General features: G+C 42.3%; 2 protein-coding genes across 2 annotated transcripts in view; one reads left to right on the top strand and one right to left on the bottom strand.

Moving 5' to 3' along the window:
• Positions 1-8,592: 8,592 nt before the first annotated feature.
• Positions 8,593-9,074, top strand: LOC311288468 (histone H2B-like; the record flags this gene model as incomplete). Its single annotated transcript, XM_084405889.1, has 2 exons — positions 8,593-8,981; positions 9,066-9,074. The coding sequence occupies exons 1-2, from the start codon at positions 8,601-8,603 to the stop codon at positions 9,072-9,074; spliced, it is 390 nt and encodes a 129-aa protein (XP_084262015.1). The 5' UTR covers positions 8,593-8,600.
• A 6,605-nt stretch (positions 9,075-15,679) lies between these two features.
• Positions 15,680-24,215, bottom strand: part of LOC311288466 (Fc receptor-like protein 5) — a gene marked incomplete at its 5' end in the record, with an annotated part of 39,814 nt that continues 31,278 nt past the window's right edge. Inside the window, 3 exons of the mRNA XM_084405884.1 lie at positions 15,680-17,080; positions 17,378-17,476; positions 22,126-22,383. Coding sequence (XP_084262010.1) covers positions 17,022-17,080; positions 17,378-17,476; positions 22,126-22,383 — 416 coding nt within the window. The 3' untranslated portion in view covers positions 15,680-17,021. The remainder of the gene's footprint in view (positions 17,081-17,377; positions 17,477-22,125; positions 22,384-24,215) is intronic.

The raw sequence follows: 24,215 nt of genomic DNA, 5'->3' as shown, positions 1-24,215 counted from the left end.
AAAATAAATTTGAAACTTATATTATTGGCGTAAGTAGGCTATGATGTCAGGGTATGATCTAATCATCAGCAGAATTGAGAAGATAGACCCATAGATATGAGATCCTTTATTTGCGTGCCTATTTAGGCTTTTGCTTCTCAGCACCTGATGGATGCGTTCGTTACACAAGCTTTAAGAAGCCGGCACCGCTTTGAATCGGAAACATTAATTGGTTTAACTGCAGATGAGTGACAATTCAACAATATCCAATGAACAATGAGGCTAGTATTTCTGCCCGTGACCGTCTTGACTGGTGGACTATATATATAGGGGATGTTACGGTTATGGAGGCCCCTCCTCAAAGCCCGAGGCCCGAGGCAATGGCCTGCTCTGCCTATAGCTAGCGCCGGCCCTGGATGAAGTTCAGGCGAACTGGTTAAAAATAACTGAATCGTGTCTCAGAAAAGAGAAGTTAGTTCTGAGAAAAGCTCTACTTTGTTTGATAAACTGTTAGTTTGAAAAATGAAATTTAACTGGACAAATACATTTTGCAGTTATTTCTCAATAAGAGAGTCAGAGAGAAAGAGAAGTGATAGAGAAGATGAGTGTGTGTTCGGTCTCTGTTCTCAAACTCTCTGAGTCTCTGATGGAGAGATTATTTAAAGATACAGCATCATTCAACACTAACTCACATCAACACAAATACATCTGATTTATCTCAACTACTTGAAATAGGAGGAAAGATGTTACAACAAAACTAAGCGAAAATACATGCACACATTGCCTCCATCTTTCACACGCATTATCACACAGATAAATGCATCATAAACCTCTTTATCTGATCAACACGTAACATCATCACATAAGATCTGATCAATAAATAATACAATAAGCAGTGAGACTGTGGATTCATAGACTCTCCTACACAACACTCATTATTTTATCCCATCTTCAGCTGATTACAATGCATTAGAAACAGAAGATATTAAGAATATGATCTTATACTCACAGATGAGAGGCAGTGCACTGGAGCCCATACTGTCACATTAATAGACAGTTTTAACAGCGCTGAGTGTTAAACACACACTTCCTGTGTTAGAAAGAAGAGATGAGGGAGGAGGAGACAAAACTCTACACAGAAATACACAGATAAAGAAAAGAGAGATCCAGTCTAAGATATTTAGCTACTAATTTATTCAAGTTGTCACAGCTCTGTTCATCTACTTGAAAATCATATTTTCCAGATCAGTTCTGATGGAGATTGTTCTCACTGTTATTGTGTTCGTTCACACAGTCACACATAGAAGACAGACAGTGATTACAGAGAAATCACCATGTGACATCTAATGTGTGTCTAATGTAACTCTACAACATATCAGTGAATGAAATATACAGCCTTTTATATCATAAAGTGTCGTTCCATAAAAACTAAAATGCTGCTGGTCAAAGGTGTGTTCTGTTCCTCAGCGCTTCGGCTCTCAGTATAACAGGCCTCGACTCGATGGGACTGGAGAAATGGTTGGAGAAACAGAATCACAAAAGGCCAGAGCTTCTTTAAGTTAGGGTTAGGGTTAGTAGTAGTAAGTTAATAAAGTTAATAGGCCCTTTTGGAAAATGAGTCCTGACCTTTAAAAAAGTTTCCTTAATGTGTGTTAACAGACCCTGAATCTGGAGAACATAAGGACCCTGAAACACACAAGCTGTCGACCAGCGATCTGCAGTCAACGTCACAATCCCTGTCGCTGATAAAGTGGATGCATTTGAAATAGCTTGTTTGTTTAATAAAGCTTGTTTTACATGAGGATTGAATAAACAAGTAATCTAATGTCATTCAATTCTGGAATCTGCATATTTTCCATCCTTTTTTACTTTATTAATGTGTGGAAGATGTAAGATGTTTCTCCCCGCCTTGGGGGAGCTGTGTCTATGAATGTTTCACTGTGTCAGCGGGCCCTTCCTCGCATGGGTGGAGCTGTTGTTTAATTAGTTCTATTTTCCTTGTGAAAAGGTTGGAGGGTTTTCACTGTTCTCTGATACCTCTATTTAATTTCTTTAATTATATTGGCCATCCATGTTGTTTGAGGAGATATGGTGCTGTTGAAGATGTTTGCTAACAAATATGTGCAGTTATTTTCAATGGTTTTGTATTACTGAAATTATTTAATGTGTTTTGGTTTCATGTGGTGGGGTATATTTTTTGTGTATTGTATTGTGTTTGACACTTGTCTGAGTATTTTTGGGTTTGATTCTTTGTGTTTTGGATGCATCTGACATTCGTCATTGGTTGTCATATGCTGACAGTTATTTATTTTTCTAGTGTTTGAGAGCCCCCGTGATTGTTTTCAAGTTGATTAAACTGAAATTATCAATATTGTACCTTAAATATTTAATACTGCAGTGCAGTGCAATGCATTACGAAAAATGCGGGAAAATGAAACAAAGAAACATGATAGAATGGGGGATGGTAGTAGGACATGAGGCGATGGGCGGGATTAACATTTAAAGCCTGTGATTGGGTGTCCCACAAGTCAAGGAACTTTTAATGTAGCCAATGAAGTCATTCTATGGGTTGGTCCAGGAAAACTAGCAATCAGAGAAGTATATGTACTTCCCTTTGGAAATTAGCATAGAGCAGTGCATAAAAGCTCGCCTGTAATATTACAGTTTTCTTACGAGAGGTTCTCTCGTATTGTGTAAGTTGCTTACGCTACGGGAAAGTCTTCTTTCTTCGAGATCTGAAGCCAAAAATTATCCTTAATTTTGTATTCATTGTCAACGCAGTTCGGCAGCCGGCAGACCATGACAGGCTGTTTCAGCATGCTCATTGGCTGCCCGGCGGCAACTGCTTAAGCCTACCAGTGAGCCCTGTATGACGTCACACCCTATCAGGGCGCTTCGCGCCCTCCACACCCTTCTAACCGTCAAGGTGGGTGTGGCCAGTATGTATATAAGCAGGGCTCGTAGGCTAAAATTCAGATTTTCTTGTCTTCAGCGAAGCTCTTCGCATCGCTGGATCTTGAGAGCTGCCGCCGTTGAAACCAGCGACCAGCAAGCCTAGGACAGTGCCCTGAGGAAGCCGGCCGCCTTCGCCGCCTTCAGCCATCCGTGCCTGCTACGCTATCCGGCGACATATCCTTTTATTACTGCTGTGTGTGCTCGCCCTGCGACACACACTTTCTCTCACTGTTCTAAAAGAGCACGAGGCGTTTTTGTCAAAAACGGAGACCGGAGCAACGGAGACCACCACCTCTTCTGCGCTCTCTGCCTGGGCCACGAGCACGCCGCCACCGCACTCTCTACGGGCGGCTGCCCCGAGTGTGAAGAACTTTCAATGTCGACCCTGCGGGCTCGACTTGAAGTTTTCGACCAAGCTGTCGCTCCGCCTGTCCCTGCCGGGCCGCGCAAGAAGAAGCGCCGCTCGCAGAGACCACCGGAGACTGATGTGACTGAGGAGCTCGCCGGAACCTTTCCCTCGAGCTTCTCTCTCGCCCTCTCCGCCCCCCCTCCCGGCCGCTCAACCGCCGGCTCTCGCCCGCGCCGCCGCCGCGTCAGGGGATGAGGCGAATAAGATCAACACACTCCCTCTGTTCGAGCCGCGCTACTGCGCCGCTCACAAGGGATGGCAGAAGTGGACGGTCTCGGAGCGAGCTTCCTCTCCCTCTGTTCGAGCCGCGCAAACTGCGCCGCTCACAAGGGATGGCAGAAGCGGACGGTCCTGGAGCTCTCTTTACGTTACAAGAGAGCTACTCCGTCCTCGCGCGTCACTCACCGGCGAAAGGAGAACAGAGTGTTTTCGTCCTTCCCTGGCCGGACCTACCTCCATTCCTCACACATTTCTCAGTCCCCTCTTGAGTTCAGGCGACTGGAATTGTTCATATTGCAGTATACGAGCCTGTTATAAATACACGCACGCCTGCAAGCAAACGCCGTCACAAGACATCTGTAACCGAAAGCTATTGTATTCTCCCCTGTGGCTCAGTGGCAGATTCTTAGGCTTTTGCGCCAGAGACCCGAGTTCGATCCCGGCTCTTGCGGCAGATAAAAATTTATGCTGTTCGCTTCTCCAAGCTCGCGGCCAGCTTTTCTTACATACAGAAAGCGAACCCGCTCTCCCCCTTGTTGGGCCGCGCAGATTGCACCGTTCACAAGAGATGACAGAGCGGACAGTCACGAGCAACGTTCAGCGCCTCACTCACCGGCGAAAAGAGAAGAGAGAGTGTTTTCGTCCCGCTGTCGCCGGACAAACCGCCAATTCTCACACATTTCTCAGTCCCCTCTTAAGTTCAGGCGGCTGGAAATATTACTATTGCAGTAAACGAGACTGTTTTATTACACGCACACCTGCAAACAGACGTGAGGTCACTCACTTATATGCTCGCGCTAACCAAAATGCTAATGTGTTCTCCCCTGTAGCCCAGTGGCAGAATCATAGGCTTTCGCACCAGAGACCTGTGTTTGATCCTGGCTCTCGCGACAGATAAAAATGTATGCTGTTCGCTTCTCTGAGCTCGCGGCCAGCTTTTCTTACATACAGAAAGCGAACCCGCCTCTTGCACCCCTCCTACTCATGGTGCTCGATTATTTATGAGCGTCTATTCACGAGGGAAGAAAAGACGGTTAAGTCCCGCTGCGGCTGGACCACCGTCAAAGCTTCACGCTCTGTCAGTCCCCGTTGCCACAGCTACTGCAGATGTTTACCTCGCAGCCAACGAGCCGGTACATCTACCCGATCGCCTGCGCGCAACTACCGTCCTCACGGCGACCCAGAGAAATCTGAAATGAGCATATGTCTGGTTGCACGGCTCACGCCGTATGTGTTTCAAATGCAGTGAATGTGCCCACGTTTACGTGTTCACCCCTGCACACAAGCACTATAAATCCCGTGTCTCTCACAGAGCCCACTCTCATAAAGCAGGCAGAAGCCGCTCGAGTGTTAAAAGTAGGTCACGTGTCCACCTCACCGTGCCCACACCTACTCACTGCCCGCTCTGTCACACGGCCTCTCACGACCGGTCATGTTTTAAATGTAAGTCCTGTGCCCGCCCTCGAGCGCTCACACATACTAACGAACATTTTGCCCGACGCCGCCCTCGCGCATTGCGCCTGACACTATATGTTCCCTGTCCAAGCCACCGGGACACTGTATGTAAAACAGCCAGCTATCGCTGTGTGCGATCCGCCGTATCCAAGCACAGAGAGTGCGCGCTCTGCGCCCGCCCCCTCCGTTTCGAGCTCTCGAGCCCGCGATGCGCGGCGATCAGAGCCCGGATGCCATTCTGCCCCTGGCTGCACACGCAAAAGTGTGGGAAGCTATTCCAGTCACATCAGAATGGGTGCTAAGCAGTTTTGATTTTGAACTATTTGGACGATTGGCTAATTATAGCACAGTCAGAGGCAGTGCTTATCGCCTACAGAACAGTGCTTCTCAGCCATCTGGAAAGCCTGGGGCTCACGGTCAACTGGACCAAGAGCGCTTTAGTGCCCAGTCAGTCAACCTCTTTCCTGGGTTTGGATCTGGACTCTGTGGCAATGACGGCCCGCCTGTCGATACAGTGCACGCGCTGTATTCAACGCCTGGCCGAGTCTTTCCAGCCGGGCAGCACCACACCTCTCAAGACATTTCAGAGGATGCTGGGTTGTATGGCTTCAGCTGCAGCAGTGCTTCAGCTGGGTCTATTGCGTATGCGCCCGCTACAACGCTGGTTGAACGCCCGAGTGCCTCACAGAGCATGGGCTTCCGGCCGCATCCAGATCAGAGTGACTCAGAGCTGCGTTTCAGCACTGAAGCCCTGGTTAGCGGCCGACTGGTACCAGCGGGGAGTGACAATGGGGGCTGTCTCGCACCGCAAAGTTATCTCGACGGACGCTTCCACCTCAGGCTGGGGCGCTCTGTTCGAAGGCAAACCGGTCTTTGGCCTCTGGTCAGACCAGGAGAAATCCCTCCACGTAAATTGTTTGGAGATGATAGCGGTCGAGAACGCGCTCAAGCGCTTCCTCCCACTCATACGGGATCACCATGTGCTAGTCCGCTCGGACAACATGTCCGTGGTGTCCTATGTGAACCGACAGGTGTGGCGGCTATTGCAGCGTCAGATCCAGGAACCTGTGCAAACTGACAGAACGCCTTCTCGTATGGGCTCATCGCTCGTTACGCTCGCTGAGAGCCGCGCACGTGCCGGGCCACCTGAATGTCGGCCCAGACAGACTGTCCAGAGACAACATTCCCCCGGGAGAATGGTCCCTGCACCCCCAGACAGTCCAGTTGCTCTGGCGCCTATTCAGCAGAGCGGATGTCGACCTCTTTGCGTCGAAAGACAACGCTCACTGCCCGATATTTTTTTCGAGGAGCGAGGACGCGCTGGCCCGGACCTGGCCCAGCCTCCCGCTGTACGCCCCGATCTCCCTGTTACCACAGGTCATTACGAGAATCAGGGAAACGCACCACCCAGTGATTCTCATAGCCCTGCGTTGGGAGAACCAAATCTGGTACCCAGAGCTGGTGAGGCTGTCGCACTTACCCCCATGGCCGATCCCGGTGAGAAAGGATCTCCTATCTCAAGCCGGTGGATCGATCTGGCATCCCCATCCAGAGCGCTGGTCTCTGCATGCGTGGATAATCAACGGATACCTGTTGAGCTACCAGAAGGGGTCGTAAACACGATCACGCAGTCTAGAGCTCCCTCTACGAGACGGTTCTATGCATCTAAATGGTCTGTGTTCGCTAAATGGTGCGCTACTAAGAGCGTTGATCCACGCACATGTGAGGTTCCGCGGGTGCTCTCCTTCCTTCAAGAGCTGTTGGATAAGGGCAGGTCCCCTTCCACGCTCAAAGTGTATGTGGCGGCTATTGCAGCGTTCGCTGAGACGACGTGCAGCCGTGCAATAGGAAGAAATTAGCTTGTCATCCGTTTCCTCAGAGGAACCAGACGGATGAATCCCCCGTGGCCCCCCTCGGTTCCTATCTGGGCTCTGTCCTTGGTCCTGGAGGCCCTGAAGGCTTTTCCCTTAGAACCGCTTGAATCCGTGGATCTGAAATACCTTTCGCTCAAAACCGTTTTTCTGATATCTCTGTCTTCAGTAAAACGCGTGGGGGATCTGCACGCACTATCTGTTAGCCCTGCATGTCTCGAGTTCGGACCTAATGACTCTAAAGTCATTCTCAGACCGAGACACGGTTACATCCCTAAAGCGATTGGTACCCCCTCTAGGGCGCAAATCATCTCACTTTCGGCTCTGCCAGCATCCGATAGCGGGGACAGTGGTAACCTCCTATGCCCTGTTAGGGCTCTGAGAGTTTACATTACGTGCTGCGCCGCTTTCAGGCGTTCCGAGCAGCTCTTCGTTTCTTTCGGCGGACGCACCAGAGGTCTCGCCGCCTCGAAACAGAGCTTGTCCAGGTGGATAGTGGACGCGATCGCAGCAGCTTACGCCTCCAAACACCTGCAGTGCCCTTTGGGTATCAGAGCCCACTCCACTAGAGGCATGGCCTCTTCGTGGGCCTGGTCCAGCGGAATTTCTATCCACGATATTTGTATGGCGGCGATAAGGTTGGGCCTCCCCATCAACATTCGTGAGGTTTTATAACCTGGAAGTTCCCGCCTTGCAGGCTAAACTGTTGTCAGTATAAGTGGCATGTATGTTCTGCCCAGTCGCTCATGCGCAGACCACATTCTCGTACTGGCAAATATTTCTGGTATGGCACCAAGAGAAGAGAGTTTTTCTACACAGACCGGCTATGCCACTCTGTTCCCCACCAAGCGCCTGTGTACCGGTGCTGGCCCGCTCTGCTGGCTGCCTGTCCTACACTCGGTTGCGCTGAGGTTATCTTCTCCACACATAGACCGGTGAGACCGCTCTATTCTTCCCCTATATGTGCTTATGTACTATGCGGGCCCGTGCTACTGGCCGCATCATTCACATTGATATATATGGACCGGCTGTGCCGCTCTGTTTTCATATGAAGTGAAGTGCTTTGTACATGTGTTGGCCTGTTTCTTTACCGGCCACCTGTTCGGCATGCTGTTTTCCCCGGTCTCCCTGGGACTCATGCACTGGATGCTCGGCGCACACGGCGTTGACAAGGGGTTCCCGTAGCGTAAGCAACTTACGCAATACGAGAGAACCTCTCGTAAGAGAACGTACTCGGTTACCTAATGTAACCTCGGTTCTCTCTAGAAGAGGGAACGAGTATTGCGTAACTGGCCGTGTCGCGCCACGAGCTTTTGCGCTTCAGACTGTGAAAACCAGAATATTAGCCTATGAGCCCTGCTTATATACACACTGGCCACACCCACCTTGACGGTTAGAAGGGTGTGGAGGGCGCGAAGCGCCCTGATAGGGTGTGACGTCATACAGGGCTCACTGGTAGGCTTAAGCAGTTGCCGCCGGGCAGCCAATGAGCACGCTGATACAGCCTGCCGTGGTCTGCCGGCTGCCGCACTGCGTTGACAATGAATACAAAATTAAGGATAATTTTTGGCTTCAGATCTCGAAAGGAAGACAACTTTCCCGTAGCGTAAGCAACTTACGCAATACTCGTTCCCTCTTCTAGAGAGAACCGAGGTTACATTAGGTAACCGAGTACGTTTTATTGTACTTTGAGTTTATCTGATTGAAGCATCATGCCTGAACCAGCGAAGTCCGCACCCAAGAAGGGCTCGAAGAAGGCCGTCACTAAAACCGCCGGCAAGGGCGGAAAGAAGCGCAGAAAGTCCATGAAGGAGAGCTACGCGATCTACGTGTACAAAGTCCTGAAGCAGGTTCATCCCGACACCGGGATCTCCTCCAAGGCGATGGGAATCATGAACTCTTTCGTCAACGACATCTTCGAGCGCATCGCCGGTGAAGCGTCTCGTCTCGCTCACTACAACAAGCGCTCCACCATCACATCTCGAGAGATCCAGACCGCCGTGCGTCTGCTGCTGCCCGGAGAGCTGGCCAAACACGCCGTGTCTGAGGGCACAAAGGCTGTGACCAAATACAGCTCAACACACAACACAAAGGCTCTTTTAAGAGCCACACATATTGTCCTTAAAAGAGTGTTGTTTTTTCCTTTTTTTTTTTCTCTCTTATGTTCTCCTTTTAAGAGCATTTGAATTGTAGATTTAATTACTTATAGAGGAAGATGTTGTAGAACATAAGATAAAAGACATTTATGGCTGGTTTTGCAGACAAGGTTTAAGCTCCCAGACTAAAATTCATGTCATAACATAAAATCGACTTATTTCAAGGGTTTAATTTTGTGTTTTTGCTGTAAGATAAAGTACTTAAAAAAAAAATCTTTTAAATCTATTTGTTGCTTTTTTTATATAGACAGACCAACGTATGTTCTAACAACATGGTGGCTTTTGTCTTCAGCAAATGTTGTGAATGCAAAAACATTATTATCATTAACATTTATATTTGAATGTTTTCTTTTTTTTTCTTTTTTTTTTGACAATCCGGCTTCTTGTCTCTGATGTTTACAGTAGTAACTGAGATAGTTCATCTTCCTCTTCCCTCATAAAATGCAGATTGAATCAGTTTCAGGTGTTTTTTACTATAGTATATCAGAGGTCTGTGTGTTGCACTATTGATTTTTCACTAGTTGTTCACACATTTTGATTTGTCAACCTTAATGTAATTTAAATGAATAGAATAGTGGGTGAATTGTAACACCCATATGAGAGTCAAACAGTATGTTCAAGCTCTCTGTCTGGTTTTATTTATGTATAATTTATTTATTTATTTTTAATTTTTTTTACAGCACAAAACAAAAGGAGTGATAAAATAAGAATAATACAGAGACAAATAATAATAATAATGATACATATTATATATATATATATATATATATATATATATATATATGTATATTATATATATATATATATATATATATATATATATATATATATATATATATATATATGTATATATATATATATATATATATATATATATATATATATATATATATATATATATATATTGCTGCACCTAATATGAATGTTCACATATCAACAAACATGATACAATAATATACAGCCATATAATGATATAAAATATATAATGTATATATATATATATATATATAAAAAACTAAAAAAAAACTTTTTTTAATTAATTGATTTAAATGTTCTTTAACCATGTGCCATCTCTGATTAAAAAGGTCAGTTTTCAATTGTAATGATGCAGTAATTTTTTCCATCATATCAATCTGTTTTAGTCTCTGTTTCCATTCAGTTACAGTTGGTGATTTCAATGTTTTTTGTTTTTTTTTGGCAATTAGTGGTAATACACGTAAAATATATCTTTGGTCAGCATTGAAAACATCAACTGATATAACACCCAGTAAGAAAAACTGTACATTTGAGGGAACTTCTCTTTTTACAATTTTCTCCTCTTCTTTAACATTTTTCCAATATGCAAGGATTACTGGACAGTCCCAAAATATATGGTCACCTGTTTTACCACATTATCTCCAGCATAAAGCTGCAGAGGGGTCTTTTACAAAATTTGAAATAACCAGAGGAGTATGAAAATAACGTATTTTAATTTTCCAGTCAAATTCCTTCCACTGTTGACTATTAATTCCCTTATGGCACCTATAACAGAGTTTATCCCATAACTCATCCTCTATTACTGTATTAGCTTCTATTTCCCACTTTTCCTTAATATTGTAAGTGTTTCCAACATGCCTGTTAACAATCTTTTATAAAGATGAGAAACATGTTTACCAACAGGGATGTGTTTTTTCTGAAATTGTGATCAAATATTGTTCTATGCCAATTGGGATTTTGCCAATTCTTTCTTTTTCCTTATGGTTTGTAATGTAATGCCTATTTGCAAATATCTATAAAAATCACTTGAGGGAAGATCGAATTGTTCCTGAAGTTGTGTGAAAGACTTTAAGTGTGTTTCTTCAAAGAGCTGATTAAAAATAAAGAGGCCTTTAACTGCCCATCTCCTAAACCATGGTCACACAGTGAAGGTGGAAAATCTGCATTACCCACTATGGGCATAGCTCGAGAAATTGTTCCAACATCCTTAAGCATTTTCTTTACCTTTGCCCATACCTTTATTGTATGTTTTATCCATTCATTTTCAATCTTCATTTTATTGACATGTTTTAGATCCATAAAGGGTAGGGCAGACAGTTGTGCACCCTTAACTTCCCCTTGCTCTATTCGAGTCCACTTTGCTTCCTCATCTCCACTGATCCAAGTCACAAGTTGCTGCTAGTTGAGCTGCCCAATAATACAATTTTATATTTGGCAAAGCCAAATCTCCTTTATTTTTAGCCAGATGAAGTGTTTTAAGTTTAATTCTGAGTCTTTTGTGTTGCCATATAAATTGAGAAATGAATTTGTTTAACATATTAAAAGTGGAAATTGGAACTCTTATGGGCAACGACTGGAATAGAAATAGGAAACGTGGGAGCAGGTTCATCCTTACGGTCTCAACTCTGCCAAACAGAGATAAAGGAAGAACTTCCCAACGAACTAGATCACTCCTTATTTGATTAATTAGCTTATTATAGTTTGCCTCAAAAAGTCTTGTAGTTTCAGGTGTGATAATAATCCCCAAGTACCTAAATCCTTGTTTAGACCAGTGACACCATCTCGTTTAGTTGTTTAGGCCATATTCCTGATATCATCATTGCCTCTGATTTATTTTGATTAATTTTGTATCCAGAAATGTCTCCATAATCTTTTAGGCATTGCATTAGTCGAGGTATTGAAGTAAGGGGATGCTTTATAAAGAGCAGGATATCGTCAGCGAAAAGGGAAATTTTATTACCATCCTCAACCCCCTCAATCTGGACATCCTGTCTTATTGCCTCCGCTAGAGGCTCGATACTGAGAGCAAAGAGAATGGGTGAGAGAGAATCACCCTGTCTTACGCCTCTCTCTATATCACAAAAGTCAGAGCAATGTCCTTTAACTCTAATTTTTGATTTGGGGTTCTTGTACAACAGCCAAAACCAAAAGGTAAATGTTTCACTGAAGCCCATCTCAGTTAATGTTTGTTCTAAAAATGGCCAATCTACCCGATCAAATACTTTCTCAGCATCTAAGCTGAGGAGCATTGACGTTTGAGTACCCTTTGCCATGAGTGGCTGCAGGTTTAATGCTCTCCTTATATTATTTGTCCCTTGGCGACCTGAAATGAACCCTGCCTGATCTGGTTTTACTAATTTCCTAATGTATTTTTGTAGTTGCTAAAATAGATGTTAATATTTTATAATCCACACACAGGAGGCTAATAGGACGATAGCTAGAACACTGCAATGGATCTTTTCCTTCCTTATGCAGGACTGTGATGATCGCCTCAGACCATGACTCTGGAGGGTTCCCTGAATTTAACACATAATTATATAACTTACATAATACCGGTGAGATCATCAACAAACACTTTATAATATTCTCCTGCAAACCCGTCTATTCCTGGCGGTTTGTTATATTTTTTTTATTTAATAATTGTTTCTTTCACCTCCTTTTCTCTAATTGGCTCTACTAACGCAGAGGCTTCATCCACCGTCAGCTTGTCTAATTTAAGATTTTTAAAGAAATCATGTATTTTTTCTTCTTTCAATTCCTGATGTTGACCCTTATACAATTGTTCATAATATTTGGCAAAGGTATTTGCTACTGCTTTTGGGCTAGTTTCGACATCGTTGGAATGAGGTTGTTTATTTTAGGAATTGTTCGACTAGCTTGTGCTTTCTGTAGTTGAAATGGTAATAACCTGCTAGCCTTGTTTCCCAATTCATAGCATTTTCTATCAATAAACCTAAGGGCACCCTCTGCCTTATAGGTCAGAATCTCATCTAACTTGGCTCTATTCTCTTTAAGTTTATTAAATACTTCTTGTTTTCCACTTCGTTTATGTTCATTTTCTAATCTCTTGATTTCAGTTTCTAATTCTACTTGTTTTTTAAGTCTGTCTTTCTTTAACTTTGATCCTATAGATATTATTTTCCCCCTTACTGTGGCTTTTCCTGTGTCCCATAGAACAGTAGGAGAGACCATTCCATTGCCAAAATATTCCATTATTGCTGACCTTATTTCTTCTCTGATATTAACATCTGTCAATAATGAAACATTAATTCTCCAATACTTCATACACGGCTCCAATCCCAAATCAAGTGTCATTCGTACTGGCCTATGATCTGAAGTGGTTATTGGCTCAATAACACAGTTTTTAACTCGGTATGTGTCCTTTTTGGACACCAAAAAATGATCCAACCGTGAGTAGCTTCCATGCACTTGTGACATAAAGGTGAAGTCTCTCTCTTTTGGATGAAGGTGGCGGCAAGCATCTATCAACCCTAATTCCTTCATCATATTCATTAGACTTTTCGACATTCTGCTTTGAGGTTTTGAGGATGATGGTAATTTATCTATTCTATTATTCAGTACGCAATTCAAGTCCCCACCCATTAAAAAAAAAAAAAAAGCCTTCCCCATGATCTGCTAACAAATGTGCAAGCTTTTAGAAAATTTTTGGACAATCTTCATTTGGTGCATAGGCATTCAAAAGAGTTCATTTAAAACCAGCAATCCTTCCTATGACCATAACATAACGACCCTCTGTATACTTGAAAACCTTTTCACAATGAAAGTACACAGACCTACTAAATAGTATAGCTACACCTCTCTTTTTACGTTTCCCATAAGAGCTACTGTAAACCTGATCCACCCATTCTCTTTTTAATTTTTGGTGTTCTGTTTCTGTGAGGTGAGTTTCTTGAAGTAAGGCTATAGAGCGCTGCATTTTCTTCAACTGTCCCAGTATCTTTTTTTCTTTTAATTGGGTTGTTTATTCCTTTTATGTTGTAGGTAATTAAATGAAGCAATGCCATCTTTGTATTTATACTGATTCATGTAATACAGCCCGAACCTCTCATAAGCATCTGTTGTTCCAACCATGACGTCACCGGAAGCCTATTTATAAATCTTTAATGTCAAATCCATTTCACGTATAGTGTGTATGTCATGAAGAGGACATCATATTGAGTAACACAGGTAAACATTGTTGTGGCAAAAAATATTCATTAAACAACCATCAATGTAAGAGACATTTCTGAGTCAAATCGTCTTTTCGAAAAGTATTTATTCTTGCAAGAAGGCCCAGTTGCCACACAGAAGTCACCAGTACAGTCTGTGAAACAAGTGCGACCACAGGAGGGACCCTTTTGCGCTCGTGCACGGCTGCACGATAAGTCGGAGAACATGAGCGAAAAACCTCACAACACCCGCCCCCTGTCGGTGATTGGTTGGAACACTATTTATTTTGGTTTTGAGTGTTGGTGAAACCAATTGTTTTTGTGTGCAGATCTCAGAGCCTAGGCTGCCTACAGAGACGCCTTATATAACGCTTTTTATACTACTGTACACCCAAAGCGCTTTACATTCCAGTCAGGGGAATCTCCTCAACCACCACCAGTGATGATACAGCCACAGCACAACGGCACCAGTGTGCTCACTACACACACACACACACACACACACACACACACCAGCTACAGCTGGAGAGGAGAGAGAGTGATAAAACCGATTCAGTGGATGGGGGTTATTAGGAGGCCATGATTGATAAGGGCCAATGGAAGGACTGTGGCTCCAGGACACCGGGGTTAAACCCTTACTCTTTACGAGAAGTGCTGTGGGTTTTTTAATTGACCACAGAGAGTCAGGACATCGGTTTAACGTCTCATTGCTCTTTGACAGTATAGTGTCCCCAACACTACACTGGGGCATCAGAGACCCATATAGACCCCAGGATGAGCAGCGCCCCCTACTGGTCTCACTAACACTTCTCCAACAGAAGCCTGGTTTACCCAGGAGTCTCCCTTCCAGGAACTGACCAGACTCAACCCTGCTGAGCTTCAGTGGGAAACCAGTCTTGGGCTACAGGGTGATACGGCTGCTGGCCTCAAATCTCAAATCTGAGAGCTTTCTGACCCCACATAGACAGCAATACAACGACCACTTTCAAGGCCCAGAAAGGTAGTAAAGACATCGTTAAAATAGTCCATGTGACTCCAGTGGTTCAACCTTAATGTTGTGAAGCGACGAGAATACGTCTATAAACACAGTGCAGCGCTTCCAGGTTCAATGATCGACGGGTTCTGGAACGACATGAAGGTGATTTAATTTTTTTAATTTTTGGGTGAACCAACCATTTAAAGAGTGTTGATGTTACATTAAATAAACCAGAGGGAAATTCTGGCCCTCGAGATCCACTAGAGTTTAGCCCAAACCCTATAATGAAAAACACCTGAACAAACTCAAGATCTTCAGGATTACTAGAAATACACAGGAATTTGAGTTCGATCAGGGTTCTAACAATTGTTCAAAAGAGCAAATCCAAATGAGTAAAAATCCACACTTATTTATTTAGTAATTTGTTTATACAGAACATTTGATACAGAATAAAACTGGCATGTTTACTAATTACTGAGACGAGTGATCTAGAACAAGCAACATGAGATCATTGTCAAGCTATTGGAAGAACATACACAACTTTTTTTTTTTTTTTAAAAATAGTTTATAAACACAAAAATCACAAAAAAGTTCCTGATTTTTATATGAGTTTTATATTACTTTATTTGAGTTCCTGCTTTTTATTTGTGATATAGGCAAGCAATAAGAGTAAAGAGCAAGAGTGCTGTTTTTCTTGGAAAAGCATATTTCAAGGGTGATATTGTTATAGAACGGTTTAATAAACAAGTAAATATTATGTTACTTACATTATAGACACTTTTTTTTTTTTTTGCTAAATTAAAATAGTTTTAAACAAAGCCACATGAGAACAGTTGCTCGTCTGAGCAACACGTCATGAAATAATTTCTAAAAGAATGATTTTAATTAGGGCTGCACGATTAATCGCTTGAAACCGCACCTGATTTGGCAAAGATTGCGATTATTTTATGCGCAGATTGTCAGTGCAGAACGGCTGATCGGATGAGAAGGATGAGCTCAACTGTCGTTATGAAGTGAGTTTGGAGTAAAAGCATGTTATTAAATGTTGTCTTTTGTTGGACAAGAGGTTCATAAATGCTTCTCGTGTTTGGAAAGATGTTTGACACGTGTTGCTTTTTCAAATGCACGTTATAAGTGACTCAAACTCACAGTGTTTACAGAGCCGTACATCAGTGATTTCATAATCACGATTAATCGTGCAGCCCTAATTTGAATGAGGTTCAATGACTCACTCATTGACAGTGATTTTCCGCCACCTACTGGAGGATTTCCACTGCACTCTGGAGAACAAGGGTACTAAAAACAGATGTGCTAAAAACAGAAACGTTTTTCTTTGTACAGATGACAACGTTATCAAAATGATCCCTATTCACACGGATCCGTAAAAAACGACTAATAACGCTGTATTACGCATGCCAGACAAGGAGCCCGTGGGACTACGGATGGAAATTAGCCTTTGGCTACAATCCGGCTTGTTTACATGCATGTATTACATGTTTGTTCATTAACATGCACTGTCCCAATCAAATAAATAAATAAACAGAAAAAGTAGTTGGCGATGTGACTTTGTAAACACATTATTTTACTATAGTTCACTCGAGCTGAGCGCACAGGCCTATGGACACAAATTACATAATCTATCATGTTTTTTTTTTTTTTTTTCATTCTAAGGATGTTAATCTTGATAATACTGTATCATTACTTTGTCCTCTGGATAAATTTAATCTTCACAAAGCCAGAAAGATTCACTGTAATCCCAATCTTAGAATGTTCTCCTCTGATATAAAGTCACTTTTACATCCTTTAAGAAAATGTCAAAACCTTTGAACACAAAGGCTTCGAAAACATATATCATCCTTGAGTCTGTTGTAAGGAACCTTTCATTTAAAAAAGCCTATAGACTAAACACGTAATAGCCTACGCATGTGCATGATGTCAAATTGGCATTTTTGTATTTACACGGAGATGATAAGGGTCTCGTTTTCAAAAACTTGCACTTTGAAACCCGTTTTTAAAAGTTTGCGTGTTCAAAAAAAAAAAAATTTCGTCAGGCTCGTTTATTGCAGCTCATTAATATCAGGTTGGAGTTTCTTCCTCTCTTACGGTGAACTGACTCTGATCTTCAGCAGCTGAAACTGTGAAATACACACAAAAAACAGTTTCAACATTTACACGGACATGTCTTATGTTTCTTTTTTTTTCACTCTTTCATGAATGACCATTATCTGTTTAAAAAAAAAAGAATATATATATATATATATATATATAGATAGACAGAGAGAGAGAGAGAGAGAGAGAGAGAGAGTGAGTGAGTGAGTGAGTGAGTGAGTGAGTGAGTGAGTGAGTGAGAGTGTGTGTGTGTGTGTGTGTGTGTGTGTGTGTGTGTGTGTGTGTGTGTGTGTGTGTGTGTGTGTGTCAGACAGAAGTGTTACCTCTCGCTCTGTAACATTTATAAAGCAGCACGACTGTCGCTAGCAGATACGGAGAAGCTGCCAGAAGAAAACTGAGGATTTTGAGGACAGAAATCTGACCTGAACGTGACAATGAAAAACAGAAACACAAGAACATTATTGAGCATTATTGAGTGAATATAAAAGCGTTGCAATATTTTTTCCTCCTGTCTCATATTATTCCTCCACCATTTCCCTTTCAGAGCTCTGTATTAAAGGAATAGGTCATTTAAAAATTCATATTCTGCTGAAATTTTCTGACCCTCATTTTGTTCAAACCTGTTTAAATTTCTTTCTTGTGTGGAACAAAAAAAATATTTTGAAGGATTTTTTTTTTTTCAGTTACATTGTGTGGACAAAAACACAGATACATTTTTCCAAATAACTTATTTTATGATCCACAGAAGAAGAAAGTCATACATGAGGGTGAGTAAATAAATGAAAAAACAAAACTAATTAATAATTGATGAAAAGTTGTGGGATGTTGTTTATAAGGTGTTGATTTCACTAAATCTCAGTATTGTCACGATCACCAGCTGGAGAGCCCTTGATAGCCACCAGAGGGCACTCAATCCCAGACCAGTGCCACTCTGTCATGGACTTCATTACCCATAATCCTTTGCCCGAACTCATCAGCACTCATTGTTTTCAGCTGTGTCTCATTAACCTTGTTCGGTCACCCTTTATAAACCTGGGGTGCTTCTCAATTCTTATTTGTGCATCCTCGTTTCCTCTCCTCGCTTCCTTTCCTCGCGTCTCAGCTCCGCCCCCTGTAGGATGCGAGGGAAGGCTGCAAGGAAAAGACGCGAGGACGGAGGGATCGAATGAAAGTTTTTTTTATACATTGGAATCCTTGATCACTTCACTTCCGCGTCACTTCATCGCGTCATCAGCAGCGCTCAGAGGATCTGCCCTCATGTTGTTGAAATTTGTTTATTTAAGAAATTCATAATAAATAATAATAAAGAAAGATACCCTGTTGAAATATGTTAGGTGTGTGGTTTATATAAACTGCAAAAGTAAAGTATAAATCAAAATTATTGTGACCGATGTGAAGGGGGAGGAGAATTTATAGCCTACGTGCAACACGTTGCCTACGGCGTATAGGCTCCGGCGTAGGTCCGACGCAGAAGTATAATGAGGCCTAGTCGATAAAACTCTTCCGCATAGGATACACCTGTGTACCCTCGCTCATGACTCCTCTGGAAGCCTCCTCACTCCTCGATCCTCGACCCCTCGCGGTGCAATTAGAGAATTGAGATGTCCTTCAAGATGGCTGTGCTCGATCGGTTTCCGGGTCATAGGATGGAGGACGGAGGAGAGAGGAGACGAGGAGGGATATTGAGAAGCACCCCTGGTCAATTCAGTCATTTATTGATTGCTAAGTGTGACGTGTCTTAACTGCATTTCTAAAAGTTTGTTTCCTGGATGTCCTGATTCTCTGCTTGTTCAGTCGGATTTCTCTGTTCGCCTCAGCCCTTATCTCGGTGATTGTTTGCTTGTGTATGACCTTTGCCTGTTTATGGACTTTAATATAAACGGGCCAGCCGGGGCTAATAGTTTCCGACTGTGATCTAAGAGGCCATAATCAAATTGCATAAACTGGTATTTTTAATAATTTTACATATAAGGAGGATACACTTATTGAATCACGTCTGCTCTGATTAATTTGTGATCTTGTGGCTACTTTAAACAGCTCCAGCCCAAAAGAGCGCACATTTAGAAAGATATTGATACATTCTCATGTTCACGCCTCATTTTCTTTTCAGAGGATGACAGTTTCTATTAATGTTCCACTAAATAATGCGATCTGAAGAGTTTTGAGCGATCCCTCCCGTCTCATTGCCATTATGTCTCATTGCTGTTTTTGCTCCATCTAAAGCCACTTTTCACATTCGGTGCTGATCCGGCCCAGCCACTTCAGAAATCTATTAAAATTCAAGCATATTTAAAGGTGCATTAAAGGGACACTTCACCCATGGGAACATTGATCTTTATTGAAAGTGGGTCATATATGTAGTCGAAATGTAAAATTAATTTTGAATTTGGTGCCTTCTTGGCCGAGGAAAGAAAGAAAGTAACTTCAGGACGCATTTGTATGAAAGACACCAACTCCCACAATGCACCACATTGCACAGCTGCGCAAGCCACTCCCACTAATTCAGAAAGCGCATATCTGCCTAAGAGAAATAACTCTTCCGTCTACAAGGCTAGCTACCACCAGAGCTTGAAATTAATTTCACACAAAATGTCTAGTTAGTTGGCGAACTCATTAGTGAATTACTCTTCATTTGTATTTCTTTCGAAGTGGTGAATTATTGCATTGTAACGTTACCTGGATGTTCAGTCAGATGCGGTGCGAAACTAGGATAGTTCACAACACAAACGTCCGTGTCCTCGTCTGATTCACAACACAAACGTCCGTGTCCTCGTCTGATTCAGAGATTTCATCCAGGAGAAATTGTCATTGTTGAAATTCTTTGCCACAGTCGGACTCTATCTCTGTGTTCATAGCGGTTCGTAGTTGCATAGTGAGATCACCGGCGCCACCAGTCCGCCCTAACCCGAGCCAGTCCGGGCTCCTCGTCCGCGGCAGGCAGGTCTTCTGCCTCGGCTGCTCTTCGCTATAATGCGGCTTGTAAAGGTAGCCACAAACACCTGATTCAAGCATCAGATTTCCGAAATCCTCTTCTTCTATATCATATTGAGCACTCTCCTCCGCTATTGTCATAACTTTACATCTGTCTCCACAGCGCCTGTTAGCTTAGCTTCCAAACAAGATGGAGGATATTGCTTTTAGTTTTCAGAAAGTCAAGTCCCACCCACTGATCTGTAATAGGCCTGTAGCGTGAGCGGTTCCCGCCCCCTGGGAAAGATGAGGAACGAGTGTCTGTAGTCTCTACACTTTTCAATGAAATGTGACTTCCTGCTTATTATGACGCAAAATGATGATTTTTACGTCATAATAAGCAGGAAGTAAAACACTTAAATCCTTATTTCTCCCATCTCAGGGAAAAATGGATGAAAAATCCACATTTATTATAATATATGACTGGGTTTCTAACAATACAAAGCTTAATGCAAATGGGTGAAGTGTCCCTTTAAGCAACTTTTCATGTTAAAAATACCCGTTTTTCTAACCCATACATGCTTAAACAATTGCCTGATGGGCTGAATGAGCCCTTCTATGATCACTGCGATTGCCTCTATAATCCTGTACAGTAAAATAAATAAGAGGGATTCGGGACAGAATCGACTGGGCGTGACGTCATGCGCGTTCACGCTCACCTGGTTATGTCTGGCAGGTTTGTGTATTCGCCGCCATTATCCGCATCAGCGAAGACAACTCAAGCGACTTTTGCAAAAGTAGAAGATGGATTCAAAGAGACCGGCTTCTAGTTCATCCCAAACCCCAACGCAAACTCCACATAACTGCGTGCACAACTCTGGTTGCAGTTTCGCGTGTCGCCAGAAGGGGGCATAGTTCTGCAAAAACTCAGAGACTTGCGCAATGCACCTTTAAAGTGTGTATTTTGTGCTACTCCATAATGATGTTCTGAGGTCATTTGTATGTGAGTTTGTCAGCCTCAGCCTAAGTCCTGCCCTGTCTGTGATACACTGTATTTTGTGCCAGTTAAGGCTTAGAAATAACAGTGGAGAAAAAAAAAAAAAAAAAAAAAATTCCCACACAGACTAATCTATTTATATGAATGCAATGTGTATTTTATGATGGTATATAGCCTAATGAATGTGTTACATAACTGTGTAATAAATGTTGTAAGAGCCAATTTAATATGCTTTCAATTTGTATTATTATTCTCATCGTATTTCTGTTTTATGTGTAGTGCTGTATTATTCAAGAATTTACTTGCAGTTATCCTGTACTGCATTTACTCAAAGTTGTCCTTGTATAATTTACTTGAAGTTAGCTTTAAAGCCACTCCTCCTCATATGTTCATACAAGTATATGCTGTTTTAGCTAAAGGGATTGAAGAAGGAGAAGCAGTTATCTCACCGTCTGGCTGTCAAATATGAGGAAATTGTCTAAATCGTAATCTGAGGAAGATATTAGACGGATTTAAAACATGTAAGATTCCACAGGAATTGGAGACATTACACACTTGAGCGCTGTTTGGAAGAATTGGCCGAAAGAATTTCAAAGATGTTTCATGTTTTTGCCTTTTTGTGTTTGTGAAAATAAATGTGCAACACTTTAACGGACGCAATTTTTGATGCAAAAGACATTTCAACTCCTAATAGAAGAAATAAAAAGGTGGCTTTGATCCTTGTTTCTATAAATGTATTGGCTTGAATAAAGAAGGGGCTTCCGAATGTGTGTGAATCAATTATTTGGCCATAATACGCAGAAGGGGCAATATTACTATTATGAAAGTGGCTGAGTCTAAACCATGAGTTTATATATCTGTCAAAATATTGCGATACAAGCCTCGATACGAGCTTCACTGAAAGCTTCTGGGATTTCTCGACACACACTCCGAAGCCTCGGCACAGAACGTAACATCACTAATAAATACTGAATGTAATGTATAATCCGACCAGTACATGACAAGTATATTTTGCATGTGATTTGATGGTTAAGCTTTCATTTATGTGAAACAATAAACACAGATGTCAATAACTGATTTTGATCCAGCAGAAATATGAGCCAGAGACTATAATATATAATAGTATATAATAATGGTGTGGCGTTTCTCAATAAATCATCTCACCGTTCAAGACTCTCGTGACTGAGATCCAGCTGTGGAGTGACTGTCCTCTCTCTGTTTTACAGTAGTAGAAACCCTCATGTGACTTTGAGACAGTAGTGATGTTCATCTCTCCTGTCGTCTGATTCTGGATCAGTGATCCGTCTTTATAGAAATCAGCGCTGAGGATCGGGGAGTTTGTAGATCGATGTAAACAGTGTAGAGTCAGAGTCTCTCCCTCAATCACAGGATCAACAGAACTCTCCAGAATCACCTCACCGTCTACAAACACAAGAAGTGTGTGTTTAATACTGTAAATAATAAGAATACAGCAAAACAAATCATTAGAAATATACTGATATTATGAATTGTACTTTATACCTCTCAAGCTTTCTTATGCTAGTGTCGTGTAGTTTTACCAAATCTCATGAGAAAACGCAACTATTTTATGAGATTAGATTAGATTAGATTAGATTCAACTTTATTGTCATTACACAAGTACAGGTACAAGGCAACGAAATGAGTAACCGATTGTTTTGTTTAAAGTCCCTGTAAAGTCAAAATTAAGTATGTGTTCTGAGTTTGTCACACCACAGAAACATGTGTTATTAGCCAGCCAGCCAAATTTGAATGATAAAAAAAGCCGGCAAGTACATAAAATAAGCTATCAAAATCTTGAAAAAATGAGCAGTAGTCTCAGCTCTCAAACGCTGGGGGCGTGTCCAATGGCTGCGCTGAAACCACGCCCACTCGTACTCGAAAGCTGCCGTCGCCACACTCAACTGTAACCGCTACAGCCGGAATGGATGCTCCTAGGTTTTACAAAGCCATGTTCGAGCCTGGACTAACGTTACCTACTATAATTATAACATAAGCACACAAGGCAATTTACACTCATTGGTGGGCTCACACTGCCGACGATGGCACCAGTTGTCGGCGCGACGGGAGGATGAAGGCCGAGGCGGGAGATAATCGGTTCGGCCCCATTCACCAGTAACAGCGGATTATCAGTGAATCCCAGTTGTCTCCGACTAAAGTTTATAAAACTATCCCGTGTAAAATGATCACTACAGAGGCGGGTTTTGGCGGTGATCCTCAGCTCTCCATCAAGGTGGCTCTTCACAAAATTAATCCACCTCTTCTTGATGTGATCGTTTTTCGTAAATTTAAATAAGGACACCGATCTGTTTTGTACATGATCGCATCCAGGTAGTACTCATTTCTGTGACGAAGGCATAGCTAGCTAGCAAACTATAGGCTGTAGTAACTAATAGTACTGACAGTAACTCGCGATCGGCAAACTGATGTGAATGAATGTGCTATATTGTTAGGGGAGGGGCAGCGTCAGGGGCTCCAGTGCGTCATCGAGTAGGGGCGTGTCCAGGAGCTCAGGGGCTTCAGTGCGTCATCGAGCCCCCGTTTTAGCCCCGCCCAAAAAATCCGGAACACAGCCATGGTGAAAAACTGTTTAACGGTCTAACTCGACAATTCAGTTCTTCACACTTCACAGTCTTTGTAATATGTTTTAGCAATACATTTCTAACATTTATAATGTGTTTAGAATTTTTTTTTAGAATTGCCTTTACAGGGACTTTAAACTGTTGTTGTTGAAAAAAGTAAGCATTAGGAGCGTTCATTCTTTGTTATTTCTTATTGGTTATTCAGTGTCACATGGGCACAGCGGATCACTTCTGCTGTCTTTATGGTGGATTGTTTGAGAGGGTTGGAAGAGGCGAGTAGCGCGAGCAAACTTTCTGTTGACCGTATTGCATCGGTTTGAATGCCGTATCAAGCTTTATATAGCTTATCAAAATAAAATCAAAAGCAAGCAAAGTTCATCAGTCTTTTTGATGGAAATGACGACCGACTGTAAACGAGTCGCAAAGGATTATTCCTCTATAGCCTCTATGTGGCTTTTGGATGCCGTTAATAAGCATCAAGGTCCACCTTTAAACCCAACCATCAGTGGGGCACAAAAACATTATACTTATGAGATTGTACAAATTCATAAACATTAGTCAACGATTTGACAAAATTTAAAATAGTTACAAATTGTCATGAGAGTTTGTTGGTTGTGTATCAGATTTTTAACCACTGGCATAAAAACACGTCCA

This window comes from Rutilus rutilus, assembly GCF_951802725.1.
Source record: "Rutilus rutilus genome assembly, chromosome: 3".
Lineage (NCBI taxonomy): Eukaryota > Metazoa > Chordata > Actinopteri > Cypriniformes > Leuciscidae > Rutilus > Rutilus rutilus.
This window is presented reverse-complemented; position numbering and strand designations above follow the sequence as displayed.